Source organism: Caenorhabditis briggsae (assembly GCF_000004555.2).
Source record: "Caenorhabditis briggsae complete genome, chrIII, whole genome shotgun sequence".
NCBI classification, from domain to species: Eukaryota; Metazoa; Nematoda; class Chromadorea; order Rhabditida; family Rhabditidae; genus Caenorhabditis; species Caenorhabditis briggsae.
This window is the reverse complement of record NC_013490.2, coordinates 13,813,578-13,830,096: the sequence shown is the minus strand read 5'-3', so window position 1 is coordinate 13,830,096 and position 16,519 is coordinate 13,813,578. Positions and strand designations below refer to the sequence as shown.

Sequence of the window (16,519 nt, the reverse complement as noted above, 5' to 3'; positions counted from 1 at the left end):
TGAAACTTTGACAATATACTAAACAAGAATAGAGTTTCAATTTTGTAGTTCAAAGTTTTCTGATTAAAGGTTGCCCGAGAGAGATATGAGCCTTTAAAACTAGGTGCCCTAAACTGAGTGGTTTAATGATAATCTTGTTAAAATGCCTCGAAATCTGATTTGCATTTTTTTTTTCTAATTTCCTGAAAACTTTAGAGTATACTAAACGAAAATAGAGCTTCATTTTTGTAGTTGGCACTGTTTTGATAGGAATCCACCAAAAAGAGATATGCGTCATTAAATTCCCAACCCCCCTTGGTGGGTACCCAGTTCGCCACAACTTCAATCTTGTTCCAACGAAGCGTATTTCATTAGAGCGCGTATGTATCAAAAAGTGTCTATTCCAAAAATAAAGCCCTAATCTAGTTTAGTGTACTTCAGAATTTTCGAAAAGTTGGGACAATTTCTAAGACCTTAACTTGATGATTCGTCAAGGTTATCGGCGCTAGGCAGCCCATCCCAAGTAACCCTTTTTAAAGGCGCATATCTCTTTTCGCAGAATTTTGATCAAAAAACTGTCAACTACAAAATTCAAGCTCTATTTTTGTTTAGTATATTCTGAAAGTTTCAGTCAAATCGGAAAAATTTGAGTTGTTTTATCCGGGCTTCCAAAGAGTCCGGGCTTCCTTAGAACTTCCATTTGGATTTTCGTTACTTCCCTTCTTTCCTTTGGCCTACTTACCGCCTTGTTATCTTTTCTTTCCACTCTAACAATTCGAAGTTCCAACATTTTCCAGACCAAAAAATAGAGAGAAGAATCGACGTCATCTAGAAACACACAAAAATCGATAGACTACTCCTCGTTTCTCCGATGTCATCTGGACTGCCACAACTTCTTTCGGCCGCCCCACCAGCAGCCAACGGTTTCAACTTGCCAATTGGCTTTCCCACGTTCCCATACATCTTTGGTCCTGGTGGTCAACCGGTGAGCAATATTCAGTCTTCTGGAGGCGGCGTCAACAATCGATACAAACAGAAGCGCCATCGGCAGAGAGTCGACGCCGGCGAGCCAAGGAATACGTATCAGGTGAGATTTGGGGTTATGAGTGAGAAGGAATAATTATAGAGCTTTAAAAAAAACTAGATTCTCTGTTTTAATCCATTCAAAAATCTTAAGTTTGAAGCGAGTTACAGTAATTCGAAAAAGTACCAAAAAGCAGTGTTTCGAACTTTTTCAAAAAAATCGCAACTTTTTATGAATCACGAAATCTAGCTAACACTTTTCTCATTAAGCTGAAATTTTGAGAACGTACCAAATAAGACTAGAGCTTTAATTTTGTAGTTGATACTTTTTTGATAGAAATCCGTCTAAAGGAGATATGCGTCTTTAAAACCATGAGCCTATTACGTTAGCTCCCCTCCCCCTCTCTCTAACTTCCAACTTTGAGCCAATGTATCTCGGTTCTTTTAAAAGATACCAAAGAAATTTCAACTAATAAAAAGTTTGTGATAAGATTTCCAACATTTAATCAGTTGGTTACTTTTTGATATCTTTCATAGGAATCGAGATAATTAAGCTTGTAGTATAGCTAGCTGTGAGCTATGTGATGCTTGCAGCGCAATTATCTCGGCTCCTGTAAAAGGTATCAAAAAATAGTCAATTGATAAAATGTTTATCACAATACTACCAACATTTTATTATTGGGCTTCTAATAGAGCGTATACAGTAAGCCTCTTCCTCTAATTTACTTTAAAGAAGTTATAGCTGTATGCTGAACTATAAATCTATAAGAGCTGTAGCTCCATCTCCTCCCTCAATCCACGTGTTTCCTAATTAGCAAGTCGACTTGTAACCTCCAAGGGAATCGCTCTCTTTTCTTTCCAATTAGCATATATGCATTTCGTGGCTTAATCAGTGTTCCCCTCCTCCTCTGTATCGTATATCAATATTCTCCAGGGTATGTCCTCAAACACATCTACCTCATCTACAAGTTCCACGTCATCATCCACATCTTGCTCGAATTCATCTAAGACGCCGTTGGATTTGGCGCTAGTCAAAACGGAAATGATTTCGACGTTGTCGCCCCCACTACAAACGGTATGTGTATTAGATTAGTAGAAGGATTAGCCTCATAACTTCCGAAACTTTAGGAAAATGATTCAAAGTCCTTCAATGAATCTGATGAAGCACAGGAGATTGAGGCGATGAAGGCGGAGAATGATGCGGCTCTGGAGGAGCAGGATGAGATTGATGCGGACTATGAGGAAGAAATCAATCATCAGATTGCTGAAGATGGTGAATTGGACATACGAGAAGAGAGTCCCGAGAGCAACGGAAGTTCGAGTTCGGCATCGAAGAGGAAGAGTTTTCAGCCGCAGAAAATTGGAGAGGAGTTGGGAATTGAGCTTGGAGAAGGTAAGGAAGCATTTGGGGGTTGTTAGGAGGTACAGAAAAAGTTTAAAAAGAACTTTACTCCCAAGAGGAGTCGAACTCGCGAGGCTTCGCCTGCTATGCAAAAGCGTTAGCCACAACGCCACGGCTCCCTCTACCGATCCTTGCGAGGAGGGTGGTGATAAACAAAGGGGAGAAGGGCATCGCTAGGAACTCGTCGTGACAAACTCAAAATTTCCAGAAACCGAACAAATCAATGTCACCGTGGGAGGCACATCAGAAGACGTCGCTGACGACGTGACAGAGGAAACGGATACCAAAGAATTCTCAGCGCTCCAAGCACAGCTGCAAAATGGAACGCAGACGGACCAACAGAAATTCTATGCGGCGTTTCTGGAGCAACAGAAGAAGCGGTTGATGGCGGTGCATGTATGTTTAAAAAATAAATTATTCATTTGAAAAAAAACATTCAGATCGCCCAATCAAACAAACTGAACACAGAGCATCTAATGTCTATGTTAAAAGGAGAAGTTGTAGACAATCTGTTCAAGAGTTTCGAGAAGATAATCAAAGAATGGGCTCAACAGGAGGTGCTGAAAAATCAAGAAGCCACCGCAGCTCCACCACAAATGCCAATTCCACAACCCGCTCCATTCCATCCCCTTTTTCCGCCAAACCCACTCTTCCATATGCCCCCTCCGCCGCGTAAGTTTTCTCCTCCTTCTTATACGCAATCAGGTGAGGAAGTGAAATGTCGGCCGAATGGTCTAGTGGTATGATTCTCGCTTTGGGTGCGAGAGGTCCCGGGTTCAATCCCCGGTTCGGCCCATTATTTTTGTTTTCTTTTTAGGCTTATTTAAATGACCCTTATTAATATGTTGGTGTTTTCAGACCCTATGAACAGCGGAGGCGGGATATTTCCCCCAAACTTCAACGCGTTCAACGTTTTCTCCGCACTCCGCAGGCCGCAACAAGACGGCGGCGACGAGCCGAAACGCAAACGGACACGAATCGATGTCAAAAAAGAAGACGTTGCAAGCAGTAGCCGAGCATCGCCAATCAGTGTGTCAGCAAGCCCTCCATTGGCCAGATTCTACCCAGCACCCACAATGGTTGGCCATCATTTTGGAGCCATGCATTTTGGAGACCGCGACAACTCGCCAACGAATTCAGATGAGCTCAGCGATTGTGGATTCGAGGGAAATGGATCGAGCTCAATGTTGACACCAATGCATCTGCGGAAGGCGAAGCTTATGTTCTTCTATACTCGATATCCAAGCTCCAACCTTCTCAAATCCTATTTCCCGGATATTCGTTTTAATAAGAACAACACTGCTCAACTGGTGAAGTGGTTCAGTAACTTTAGGTAAGCTTCTGCCTTTTTAATTTTAGAAAAATCGATTTTCGAATTTTATGAAAAAAAATTTTCATCCTAAATTTTTCTTTTCCACGGCACCCTTTATCCTCGGCCAGCTCCCATCGAGCTGCCACCGCGCGCTCCTTTATAACCGCCTTCTCTCGCCTTACTCTCGAAGCACGCGTGGCCTAGTGGCTTGTCGTTTTATCTACCAATCTCAACACCCGAGTTCGATTCCATCCTTTGCCAAACTCCTTTTGCTATTTTGTATGGCTACTAGGAGTGACCTTTATATAAGAATCTTCAGGAATAATGAGATTGAAATACAAACAAATCTCCCTTTTCCTGTTCCCCTAACTCGTTTCCGTCGACGTCTTCTTCTATTCTCCAAACAATAGGTCGATGGGGTCTTAAGGTGTTGATACGCGTCGTTGGCGACCAAAAGAAGGAAGGAGAAGAAGAAGACGTCGTCTTCATCATAAAAAAGATTATTACATATATTTTATTTGAGAAGATTCAGGGGGAAAATTTTCGGAAATTGTAAATAGAACGGAAGTTATAAAAGCGGGGGTTTATTTGACTTGAAAAAATGACCATAACTGAAATTTTTCCAGAGAGTTCTACTACATTCAAATGGAGAAGTTCGCGCGTCAAGCGCTCTCCGAGGGAATTTCAGACCGATCTGAAATTTTTGTGTCCAAAGATTCGGAACTCTTCAAAGTGCTCAACACTCACTACAACCGCAATAACCATATTAAGGTGATTTTGAAAATATTTAGAAATTTTAATTTTTTTTTTAAATTTTCAGGCCCCAGACCGTTTGGTTCTTGTGGTCCAGGAGACTCTTCGTGAGTTCTATGATGCTATCAAGTTGGGAAAAGATGCCGAGCCATCATGGAAGAAAACTATCTATAAGGTAAGTGCGCTCTGTCGAACTGTAACTTAGCCAGTTTTGGTTCAAACTTGTTGAAAATTATATTTTTGAACTTGTCTTGATTAGAGCTTCGAAATGAGTATAAACAAGACCATATTCTAAATTTTTGGAAATTTTGGGTCTCATCACGAATCCTACTGTATCTCATCTCGTTCTGGTGCAAATATAATGAAAATTATATTTTTTGAAATTGGCTTGTTTTAAGCTTTAAAATGAGTATAAACATGACTATATTCTGAATTGTTTCAAATATGAAAATTTAGAAATTTTGGGTCTCCCTACGAATCCTACTGTATCTCGGCTCATTCTGGTCCAAATATAACGAAAACTACTTTTTTGGTAGTTTCTTGTTTCAAGTTTCAAAATGAGTATAATCATGACCATATTCTGAGTTTTTTCAAATCTGAAAAATTTCGAGATTCCCCATCATGAATACTACTGTATCTCGACTCGTTTTGATCAGAATCTTATGAAAATTAAATTTTTAGATTTCTCTTGTTTCAAGCTTCAAAATAAGTATAATCATGCCCATATTCCAAAAATTTTGAAACTTCGGTTCCCACAATGAATCCTACTGTATCTCGACGCATTTAATTCCAAATTTTATGAAATTTTAATTTTTGGGTTTCTTTTGTTTTAAGCTTTAAAATGAGTATAAACATGACCATAGGGTCCCACCACGAAATCCACAGTAACCCATTCAAAATTCCAGAAATTTCAGATCATCAATCGATTGGACGATCAAATCCCCGACTTTTTCAAGGAGCCAAATTTCCTCGAGCGTCTGGAATCGTAGATTTTTTAACATTAAAAAAAACGACTTTATTTCTTGTTTTATCTCAATAGTCTTTTTTCCCAGCTTTATCTTTACTCTCAATTCCATTGACACCATTCTTTTTCTTTGGTTTTCTCTAAGTCTCTTCTCTCTTTAAATCTGTGCAATTCTTCAATTTTTTGGTCCCAAAATTCTCTAATGCTACCCTCCTTTCCCCAAGAATATCGGTTTCTATGTTCCAAATTTTCGTATTCTTCCCTGGCATAATTTTTTTGTCTCATTCTTTTTTTTTGAAAATTCAAATTACTCCCAAAAATCTGTGCCTCCTTTTCTGTTGTATAATTCGTTTTCGGAAAAAAAAATATTGCTGTAAAAAATGAAGAAAATGGTTTTTACAGGTCTGAAGTATGGACCAGAACTCTAAAATGGAACTTTAGGCATTTTGGAGCAACAAGGGAAACTAAACGCAGTTACCGACATACTTATGCTCATGGTCTCTAGCAGTGTTGAGCGGAATTCCGTCTTCCGTTTTCCGTCCGGGAAAATTTTTTCCGTCTTCCGTCTTCAGTGAAGTCCGGAAAAATCGCAATAAACGGAAGACAAGAATTTTTCAGGATTTTTTGAATTTTTACCTGAAACAAAAATTCTGAGAACATTTTTGTTAATTTAAAAATTCAAAATTTTTTTCCAAAATTTCAGACATTTTCCGATGTAGTCTTTGTGTATGTAGTCTTTGTGTTTTTTGTAACCTTTTTTGCGTAATTTCTTCGAAAAAATCGACAAAAACCGTAAAAAACCGTAAAAAACGGCGAAAATGAGCAAAAATTCGCTGAAAATCAAGCAGCATTTCTCTGCGTCTCTTCACTCCGGTTGTCTCTCGCCTGGCGCCTTGCCGGATCTTTGGCGCGAAACCGGATACTACAGTAAGAAATGGAGGGAAAACTAAATTTTCGAAAAAAAAACAAACAATAGATCTATTCCAAGAATTGGCGTAAGAAAGAAAAAAATTTTCCGAATAAGAAATCCTGAAAATCTGAAATTTTCAGATCATAACTTGAAGAGAAACCGTCGTTAGAAGAGTGTCAATTAATTAAAATTTTAAAAAATCCCAAAAAATCAGAAATTTCCAGTCCGACGACGATTTTCCATCTCCGACGCCACTCGTCGATTTGCCAATGGATTCAGGCGACGAGAAGATTTAAATTCCAGGCAGTTTGCCTGAAAATGAAGTCAGAGAAGAGATTCCATAGAGAATTCTGTAAGTTTCAGGCTGAAAATTCGACATTTTTCAGGGTTTTTTGTTGTTTGAAAATCACTTAAAATTGCTGATCGACCTAAAATTCATCAAAATCGGTCAAAAATGAGCGAAATTTCTGAAAATTCGATTTTGAAAAAAAAATTTCGAAAAATCGATTTTTTGAATTTTTCCTTGATCAGAGTGTTTCAAATCACTATAAAATAAATTTTTTCAAAGCATTTTTTCTGAAATTTTGAAAAAAAAAACATTCTGAAAATTCGATTGTTGAAAAAAAATTACAAAAAATTCAAAAACTTTCAGAATTTTGGCCTTGAAAATGACTAAAAATCACTAAAAATCGATCTTTTTCCGCCTGGAAATCGTTAAAATCGGTCAAAAAATGAGCGAAATTTCTGAGAATTCGATTTTGGAAAAAAATATGTTTTTCGAAAATTCAAATTTTCCGAATTTTTCCCTGATCGGAATGTTTCATATCATAGATTTTTTCAAGCATTTTTGTCTGGAAATCACTTTTTTTTCCGAAAATCAATTTTTTCAAAAAAATTTTTTCCAAAAATCAAATTTTTCAAATTTTTGCCCCGATGAGAATTTTTCAAATCACCGAAATATCTATTTTTCAATTTATTTTAGTCTGAAAATTCGATCAAAAAAATCTGAAAAATCGATTTTGAAAAAATTTTTTTTTCGAAAATTTCAAATTTTTCCATTAGCAGAATGTTCAAAATCATTCAAAAAGTTGGTTTTTTAAAGCATTTTTGTCTGAAAATTCCAAATTACCGAAATTTTGAAGAAAATTTGCTGAAATCTGAAAAATCGATTTAAAAAAACAATTTTTCAAAAAATCCAAAATTTTCCCTTATCAGAATGTCTCAAATCACTCAAAATGGACTTTTTTGAAACAGTTTTTGTGTAAAATTCACAATTTTGTCTGAAATTTCGAAAAAAAAATCTGAAAAATTTTTAAAGAGAACAGAGAGAAGGAGAAGAAAACTAATACCTATACTGACTGGTAAGAGTCTTAAAATTGGAGGGAAATTAGAAAATTTTTGAAAAAAAACTTTCGAAAAATTTTTTTAAAAATATTTTTCAATAATTTTTTAAATCTGGCCAAATTTATACTCATTTTGAAGCCCTTCAAATGTGACATTGAATGTTGTCAATTTGAAAAAGTTTGGCTTAAAATAGGCGAGTTATAGTTGGAAATCTGAAATTCCACATTTTTTTTTGAAAATTCGAAATTTCAATTTTCCGCAAATATGGTCCATGTGTATAGTCATTCTGAAGTTGAAAATAAGAGAAATCGATTGATCTAACTTTTAAAAACTTTGGCTGAAAATGGGCGGAGTTATGGCTGTAAATCTGATTTTTTTTGTTTTTTCGAGATCCATCTGTAAATCCATCGACAATTTCGCTCGAGAAAGTGGTCAAGCAGAATCTATTGCCACGTCATCTGCACAGAATCTTCTAGAAGCCGTTCTGAATACACCGACGTCTTCCGAGGAAACCAAGAGGTGGAAATCGAACTTTTAGATGATGTGGAGGTTATGGAAGATGTTCAGATTCTGGAGGAAAATGTGGAAGAGGTAAGAATTTTGAAATTTTGGCTGAAAATCTGAAAAATCTGAAAAAAATTTTCTTTTGGAATATAGCCATGATTATACTCATTTTGAAGCTGAAAATGCGAAAAATCGATTGATCCAATTTTCAGAAAATGTGGTTAAAAATGGGACGAGTTATGGCTGAAAATCTGAAATTTCAGATTTAAAAAAAGTTTTTTTCTGGAATATGGTCATGATTAGACTCATTTTTAAGCTGAAAATAAGATGAATCGATTAATCTTGGTTTCAAAACATTGGCTGAAAATGAGAGGAGTTATGGCTGAAAATCTAAAAGTCCAGAAAAAAAACTTTATTTGGAACTTTTTTCTCGAAAATTCGATATTTACAATTTTTCCGAAAAAACTGAAAAATCTCTATTTTTCAGACGCAATTCCCGGATGACCTTCAGTTCGAAGAGCCGCTCTTCTTCGAGGAAATCGAGGAACCGCTGCAAATTCCAGATTCCGAAATTCAGCGAATCGATGCCAATGACATCATCGAAGATAGTTTCCTATCGATCATCAATGACGATAAATTTTCAATAAACGAATTCGATCAATATTTGAATGTGTAGAAGGAAATTTGAATTTTTGAAAAGTTTTTTAATTTTGTTCTACTTGAAAATACAAATTTTCACACTCGAAAATTGCTTTTTTTTTGTTGTTTTTCCATGCCTTCTCTGAAATTTTGAAAAAAAAAATTACTCAAAAAAAAATTTTTTCAAAATTTTTGTCTGAAAATCGCCGATTTTCAGCTCTCCACATCTCCTACGAGGCCGTCTCCCAACATGGTACTACTCGAGAAAGTTTACAATTAAAGTGAGTTTCTATTAAGTTTTTAAAAAGTGACATTTCAGAACTGACCAATTTGCAACTGACTCGAAATCCGTTTTTTTATAATTTCCAAGGATTTTGGTCTGAATTTTTTAAACTTAGATAATCTGAAAAATTCTTAAGCCCTAGAAATAGCTGAAAGTTTAAGAAATTCCACTTTTAATAAATTTTCAGATCCCCCCCCCCCTTTGGTGCCGTCAAACGAAGCTATTAGAACGCTACGGATTCGGTTCTTTTAACATTTTAAAAGTCAGTTTTCAATAAATTTTTCAGAAGTGACGTTTCAGGACTGGTCGTTTTGTTGCCGTTCTGAAACGAGCAGTTCCAAACCTTCCGGTTACAAAATTCTCTTATTTTTCAGGTACACTTACGCCTTGTTAAAAATATCTCAAAATTATGCCATAATGTCAAAAACTATAAAAAACTGTAAGATTTTGATTTTTATTTTTCAATTTCAATGTTCCCATAACCGAGTTATTGGGTTTTCTTGACTATGTCTTATATATGTTTCCCCATAGGGTGGACCATCTGTCATTCTAATCTCACCTATCTATCTATCCTTCTTTCCCAAAGGTCCAGAGGTCAGAAAAATCAATAAGACTCATTCTTTGTCTATCCCCTCTATATATGGTCCCTTCATTTTTTTTTTCAGTATATACAATCCCCCACCGTCATGCCAATCAATCTACACCAATTTCCAAAGGAATTGATTCTGGAAGTTCTGAGAAACGTCGATCTTCGAGGATTGTGAGTTTTTTTCTCATTTTTCGTTGATTTTTAGTTAGAAATGATCAGATTTAGGTGTCTGTAAAATCACTGTATTCTTTTCCGTTTGGTTTGAAAATGTTGGGAACCAGTCGGTTTACGCCCTTCGTGGCTTAACCTCCTGGCCTCCGGTCGCCCTCCACCATCGCCATTTATGCACAACACCCTTTAGTGTGGTAAAACCAAGGAACGTCTCCAGAAGACTTCAAAATCAAAATTTCGAAAAACCAAAAATTTGGGCATCAACTAAGACACACTTCTGACCCATCTGTCAGGTTTCAGCTCAATCGGTTAACTTTGAATGGGGGAAAAGGCGCGCAACATACATACGCACATACAGAATTTGGTGCTGTTCCTATAAATATATAGGTTCCTATAACAGATATAAAAAATCTGTCAGCTGATAAAATGTTGATAATAACATGATAAAGAATTTATCAGTTGAAAAATGTTCAATATCTCTCATGAGAACTGAAATAAATTGGTTCAAAGTGCACTTATTGTGTGGTCTGTTACATATTAGGGAAAATATGGTGTTGAGAGCTTGACATGATGTATCTCCTCAGCGAGCGATTGTACAAAAAAGTAATCAATTACAAAAATAAAGATCTAAATTTGTTTTATAGTCTTTGAAGTTTTCAGACCAAACGGAACTTTATAAAACCCTTTTTCAGATGCTTAAAGTTAGCACCTACCGTATTAACTCTAATAGACGCTCACTCTCTATGTCCACTTTAAGCTCAATTTTCTCGGTTCTTATAAAAGGTATCAAAAATTAGTCAACTGATAAAATGTTCATCTCAACTATCTCGGTTCCCATAAGAGATATCAAAAATAGTTTAACTGATAAAATGTTTATCATAATATCACCAATATTTTATTAATTGACAAATGTTTTCTAGCTAGTATAGGAACCGAGATAATTGAGCTCAAAGTATAGCTTGCCGCGCCACTGCGCCGCTTGCGCCTCCGCTTCCGACCCATATGCTTGTAGCTCATTTATTTTAGTTACTGTAAGAGATACCAAAAATTTGTTAACTAATAAAATGTTTATCATATTATCAGCAATATTTCGTTAGTTGACAAATTTTGGATAACTAGTATAGGAGCCGAGATAACTGAGCTCAACGTGCACATATAGGTAGCTTCTTCTAGAATTGTTTAGCTCTGAATTTTTTAATTGTTTTTGAGACACATTAAGACGAAATTTTGGAAAAATGAATTTTTCAGAATCCTCTACTCGTTGCTCTCCATAAACTCCAAAAAGTACGCCACCTCGCTCAACTACAAAGCATCTACAATGGAAATCTCTTTTGGACGATCTCTAACCATCCAGTTCATATTCTTAAATTCAATTTCAAATAGCTATTTGAAACTCGAAGTTCCAAATGATGGCTTATTTATCGACAAAAAGCTGCCAAGAGGTGCTGAAATGTCTGAAACTCGACTTGATGGTCTTGAATTTTTCAACACTGGAGAGCGGAACATCGGAGAGGTCGTTGAGCATTTTTCTAGGACGTTTCATTGCTCCGAACAGAAAACAATGGAGTTTCACATGAAGCAGAAGCTATTCAAACCTGGTCAAATATTGCAACGTTTTGGAAATCCATCGACTCTAACGATTCTCGGAGATGATGAAGTGGAGAACAGCGAGATCCTGGAGACGTTCAGAAGAGTGGACACTCTGTATCTTCAGAGGAAAGATCAAGATTTGCAAAGTGTACTGATTCGAAATTTCAATTGCCTTGTCTATGGTCTTCTGGGATCTGTACCCCTAAGTCTCGACGATTTGCTATGTCTTAATTCTACAAGCTTCACAGCAACCGGAGCTCAAATATCTCAAAGAGAGATAAATCTATTTTTCAAGTTATGGATCGCCGGATCGAATCCTAGATTGGCCCACTTGGAAATTCAAATTTGGAATCAAATCCTGAATCGGGAAGTTATACTAAAAGGGATTCCATATGTCGCTATACCAGATGACGTGGAGAGAATCGTGGAATCTTCTGGAGAATTTTTGATGGGTCATCGGATTCAAGGAGGATTTGATGTTTGGAGAAGAGATGGAACAAAGGGAACTATTCTGATTGATTTGTGGAGTGGAGATGAAGGAGTTGAGTTAATTGTGTGGAAATAATTGTTTTCTGTGTTTTGATGGAATTTGAATAAAATTTTGAAAATTTTGAAATTATTAGATATTTTCAGCATCATAATTTTTGGTATCCTAAAGTTTGAGGGACCTGAACACTCTAATAGAATGCCACCCGGACCGCCCACTTTGAGCCTTTGAGCCTCACTTCTTTTGAAAGATATCAAACAATTGTCAACTGATAAAATGTTTATCATGATATCAGCAACATTTTATTAGTTGACCACTTTTTGATATCTCTCACAGAAAATGAGATATATGGGCTCAAATTTGACGATTCTGGTGCCGTTCTATTAGAGGGTTTACGGTAATTTTTGGTAATCAGATCCTGAAGTTCGAGGGATCTGAGATTACGGTTTTTGGACTTTACTAAGTTTTTTTTGGCTAATATTGATGAACAGATATTTTTGATCCAGAAAAGTCTAATTCCGAACATCCAGGAGCACCTAATGTTATTGCTACTGGACAAAATTACATTTCATATTTCCTAATTTCAGACCTGGATCTCTTGTTTTTATAGTTATGGGAGAATATCTGAAACCGAAAAACTCCAGAAGGAGGAACTCCAGAAAGAGCGATTATTCCAGATTTCTGGCCATAACTTCTGACAGTGAAAAGAGTTAGTCGGGATTCAAATGGGGTTCCAGCTATTCAGTTTTAATGTTTGAGCTTTTCAGAATCCGCAGAAAACGAGCTGTAGAATTATCATTCGAGAATCTAAATTACAATTTCTGAAAAATGTTTACATGCTGGTTGGTATCTAAAATGCCACCAAATTGAAGATAGACCATTACCGGTGGATTAGTCCTCGACGCATCGTGAAGAAGAAATAATGTAGGATATGTGGAGACGGCGAGGACCAAGACAAGAAGAGCAGGTGAGTGCGTAGCTCGGATTATTTAACGTGCTCATCTGGCATGGCCTAGGAAACCACCACATTCGGGATTATATCTCAGAGGCATCATAATTAAAATCTAGTCGGACTATTCAGAAATTGGCAAATATCTGAACAACCAGGAATTAAAAAAAAAATCTGTAAATGCAAAGTGTTCAAGCTAGGTCTGTTTCAGACCCTCCTAAATTTTCAAAGTTATCAAAAACTTGACATCGGAGCTCTAGACTCAGAAAAATGGTCAAAATGGCCAAAAATCAACTGGAAAATGCGTTTTTGTATTAGGTTGGCGGGAAAGTCTTTGTCACTCTGTTTGTTTAATCACTGTTCTCGTATATGGAGGCTGTGTATGATATCGACTCTAGTGAATAACAAGGTGATAAGAACCTTCCATATAAACAGGTCCCCATCTCCTTCCCTGCTCCTCATCTGTAATTGAAACGATATGTTTGTTCCCACTGCTATTCACATCAGACATGTTTTGATTTACCTCTTCCTATCTCACACCACGATGAAGGATTCGGAAACTTTCTTGAAGAATGTGTACAACACACATGCCCCTCACTACAATACTATTCGCAATTGGTTCCATCGTTTCGAAAAAGATGACTTCTCGCTCGATGAAAAGGATCGCTCTGGGAGACCCCGTGAGTTGGATTTGGACAAGCTGAAGCACGCATTGCAATCGGATCCATTTCAATCTAGCCGTGAACTAGCTGTCACATTCGGAGTTCACCATAGCACAGTCCTTGAAGGTTTGAAGTCTCTTGGAATGAGAAAACTTTTTGGTCGATTCATACCTCATCACCTGACTCAAGCCAACCTTGACCGCCGAGTCGACGATTCGATTACTCTTCTCACTCTCCACGCGGGCGATCGATGGCTGGACCGGCTAATAACCGGAGATGAGAAGTGGGTCTTCTACGATAATCACCACAGGAAATCCCAGCGGGTTGGAGAAGGAGAGAGCCCACAGGATGTCCCAAAACCCGACCTTCATCCGAAAAAAGTTATGCTCTCTGTGTGGTGGGGAGTGGACGGCCCCATCTACTGGGAACTTCTGCCCGAGGGCAAAACAATAACTGGAGACCTCTACACTACTCAACTACGAAACCTCAAGAAAGCAGTCGACCGTTCGGCCCTGAAAGACAAGAAAGTGTACTATCAACATGATAACGCTCGCCCACATGTTTCGAAACAAGTGAAGCAGGAGCTGATGGGATATGGATGGAATGTTCTCCCTCACCCCCCGTATTCTCCTGATCTTGCTCCTTCCGACTATTGGTTATTTGGCGATATGACACGTGCCTTCGAAGGAAGAAGCTTCAATTCCCGTGGAGCGGTCGAAGCGGCACTCAAACAATACTTTGCCTCACGCCCGGCTGGATTCTACCGCAATGGAATCCATAAATTGAGGGAACGTTGGAGACATGTTGTTGATAATGATGGACAATATAATTAATTATTCGGTTATTTTTTCTTTGAGAAATAAACTATTGAAAAAGTGACAAAGACTTTCCCGCCAACCTAATAATTGTATTGACCGGTACTGTATTTGAGCATAATTGCCTGAATTGTTAATAAGCTACATAAATGTATTATCACAAAGTTCGAAATCGAAATATTTAACTATCTCATCCATACAAAAAGTCGAATCGCCGTACTCGTAATCCGAAACGTTGCCTTCCTTCCATCCCTTCTCCGAACATCAAACCCTCCATGAATCCGATTCTGCCATAAAACCTCTCCAACTGTATCCACGACCCTCTCCTGATCCTCAGGTATTCTCTGATACCATATCCCGCAAATACTCATCCATGGATTTGGAATAGGTTCAGGAAATTCAATTTTCAAATGAGCCAATCGTGGATTCGAACCGGCTAGCCATAATTTAAAGAATCGATTGATAGTCCGTAGTTCTATTCGGCATCCGATGAGACTGCAGTGAACGGCGTTGATCATCAGCAGGTCTTCTAATCTTAGAATTATCATTGAATTTGATAAAGTTAGACTGTAGAAATTTCGAGTTAACAGCGTTTGCAAGTCATTTGGATCTTCAAATGGATTGATTTCCAAACATAGCTTATTAATCCTTTTGAAAGTTTTGAGCACTCGTCTGGCGTTGTCATTCTGACTACCAGCAGTGATAATGATTGATGGAACGTCTCCAATATCCTTGAAGATCAGATCCGGATTCACCTTCTGGCATCCTGGATAGAAAACCACGTGTTTCTCTCTCCGATAGTTAAAAATCCGGTATAAATGCTCGAAAAGGTCTCCGCTCTTTAAGCATCCCGTAAAGATCCTTTCACATTTGCCACGTTGAATACCGGATAGTTTGAATGATGCAGGATAGTTTTTAAAGGAGACTTTCCATAGAGCGGCGGGAAGTTCAAATGTTATCCGAGGAAGAGAAGGGTTGGGAAATGAGCAGCGGATTTTTGGGGTTGCATGGAAGAACATGTTGATGTGACTTGCTTTGATTTGAAGAGAGGAAACACGTTTTCTGGAGTTGGTGGAGAGTAGAGAGAAGAGGATTCTGGAAAAAAAGATTCTTAAATTACAATTTTTACTTTTACTTCAAGAATTCCAATTAGGGGTCTCCGACAATGTTGGAAAATGAACGCCCAGATGAAAACGGGATTTTCAAAAACTCATATTTCTCAAGACTCGAGATTCTCTAATAGTTTCAGGATCACATTTTCTGGATTAAGTTTTTTAATTGTTTTGGAATTTTTGGATTATCCGAATTCAACTATTTCAATACATTTTTTAAAACTTTTCTTTTTGGATTATTTCAGGATTTTCGAGAAACCTGAATTTCTGAATTTTTGGAACTTTTCGAGATTTCCTAATTTTACGATTTTCGAAATTTTTGTAAAATTCTCTGAATTTCCTAGTCTCCCAAATTTTGATTTTTCAAAAATTTCCGTTTTCCGATTTTTCTGAAGTTCCAAAATTCAGACTTTGATTTAAATTTTTTTCTAAAAGTTCAGAGTCACAGAACATTTATTTTCGAAAAATGAGATGTTTCATTTGTTCAATATTTAAAAATCACATAAAAACGAAGATGGGCTGAAATTTCTGAATTGCTGAAAGCTCTACAATTAGAGGTCCCTAACAGAATTTTCAAAAAACTCACATTTCTCGAAACTCTAGATTCCGCAAAACTTCAAGAATCACATTTTCTGGTAGTTGTGGTAGATCAAACGGCATGGAAATAGGAATAGTGCGAATAGAAGGACCGTAGGTGGTGTATAAAAAGGGACCTTTGATCGAACACAACCTATAAGGGGTGAAGAAATAGTATGGGATTAAAGGAGACGGTTGACCTGGGACTCAAGAGATTAAGAGAGCACCTCTCCAAGGAATGGACGGTGGTGCACGCTTATCCCCACGACACCAACAGATTAGGATTAATTGAGTCAGAGAAGAAGAGGAACGCAGAGAAGACCCTCCGACTCTGGGATAGGAAAGGAGTGCGGGGAAATTTGATGAGCTTTCTTTGCTAATATTTATAATCAAGTCAATTTAATTTAGAAAAAAAAATTAATCCCAATTTTCCAAGACCATTTCATCCAGAAGTA

The 16,519-nt window shown here is 37.3% G+C and overlaps 4 protein-coding genes and 1 non-coding gene across 5 annotated transcripts; 4 read left to right on the top strand and 1 right to left on the bottom strand.

Moving 5' to 3' along the window:
- Nucleotides 1-850: 850 nt before the first annotated feature.
- Nucleotides 851-5,458, top strand: Cbr-ceh-26 (the record flags this gene model as incomplete). The annotated part of the gene is made up of 10 exons (XM_045244631.1): nucleotides 851-1,066; nucleotides 1,937-2,077; nucleotides 2,131-2,395; nucleotides 2,613-2,800; nucleotides 2,845-3,076; nucleotides 3,115-3,144; nucleotides 3,263-3,737; nucleotides 4,343-4,487; nucleotides 4,537-4,644; nucleotides 5,384-5,458. The coding sequence occupies 10 exons, from the start codon at nucleotides 851-853 to the stop codon at nucleotides 5,456-5,458; spliced, it is 1,875 nt and encodes a 624-aa protein (XP_045097709.1).
- CBG28214 lies at nucleotides 3,128-3,199 on the top strand. The gene has a single exon. It is a non-coding gene (tRNA).
- A 793-nt stretch (nucleotides 5,459-6,251) lies between the features above and the next one.
- Nucleotides 6,252-9,556, top strand: CBG22985 (the record flags this gene model as incomplete). The annotated part of the gene is made up of 8 exons (XM_002643021.1): nucleotides 6,252-6,360; nucleotides 6,484-6,507; nucleotides 6,568-6,649; nucleotides 8,164-8,278; nucleotides 8,679-8,863; nucleotides 9,048-9,111; nucleotides 9,301-9,375; nucleotides 9,488-9,556. The coding sequence occupies 8 exons, from the start codon at nucleotides 6,252-6,254 to the stop codon at nucleotides 9,554-9,556; spliced, it is 723 nt and encodes a 240-aa protein (XP_002643067.1).
- Nucleotides 9,557-9,799: 243 nt separating this feature from the next.
- Nucleotides 9,800-12,028, top strand: CBG22986 (the record flags this gene model as incomplete). The annotated part of the gene is made up of 2 exons (XM_002643022.1): nucleotides 9,800-9,873; nucleotides 11,122-12,028. The coding sequence occupies 2 exons, from the start codon at nucleotides 9,800-9,802 to the stop codon at nucleotides 12,026-12,028; spliced, it is 981 nt and encodes a 326-aa protein (XP_002643068.1).
- A 2,533-nt stretch (nucleotides 12,029-14,561) lies between these two features.
- On the bottom strand, nucleotides 14,562-16,148 carry Cbr-fbxb-81 (the record flags this gene model as incomplete). Its single annotated transcript, XM_002643023.2, has 2 exons — nucleotides 14,562-15,471; nucleotides 16,075-16,148. The coding sequence occupies 2 exons, from the start codon at nucleotides 16,146-16,148 to the stop codon at nucleotides 14,562-14,564; spliced, it is 984 nt and encodes a 327-aa protein (XP_002643069.2).
- Between the last annotated feature and the right edge of the window lie 371 nt (nucleotides 16,149-16,519).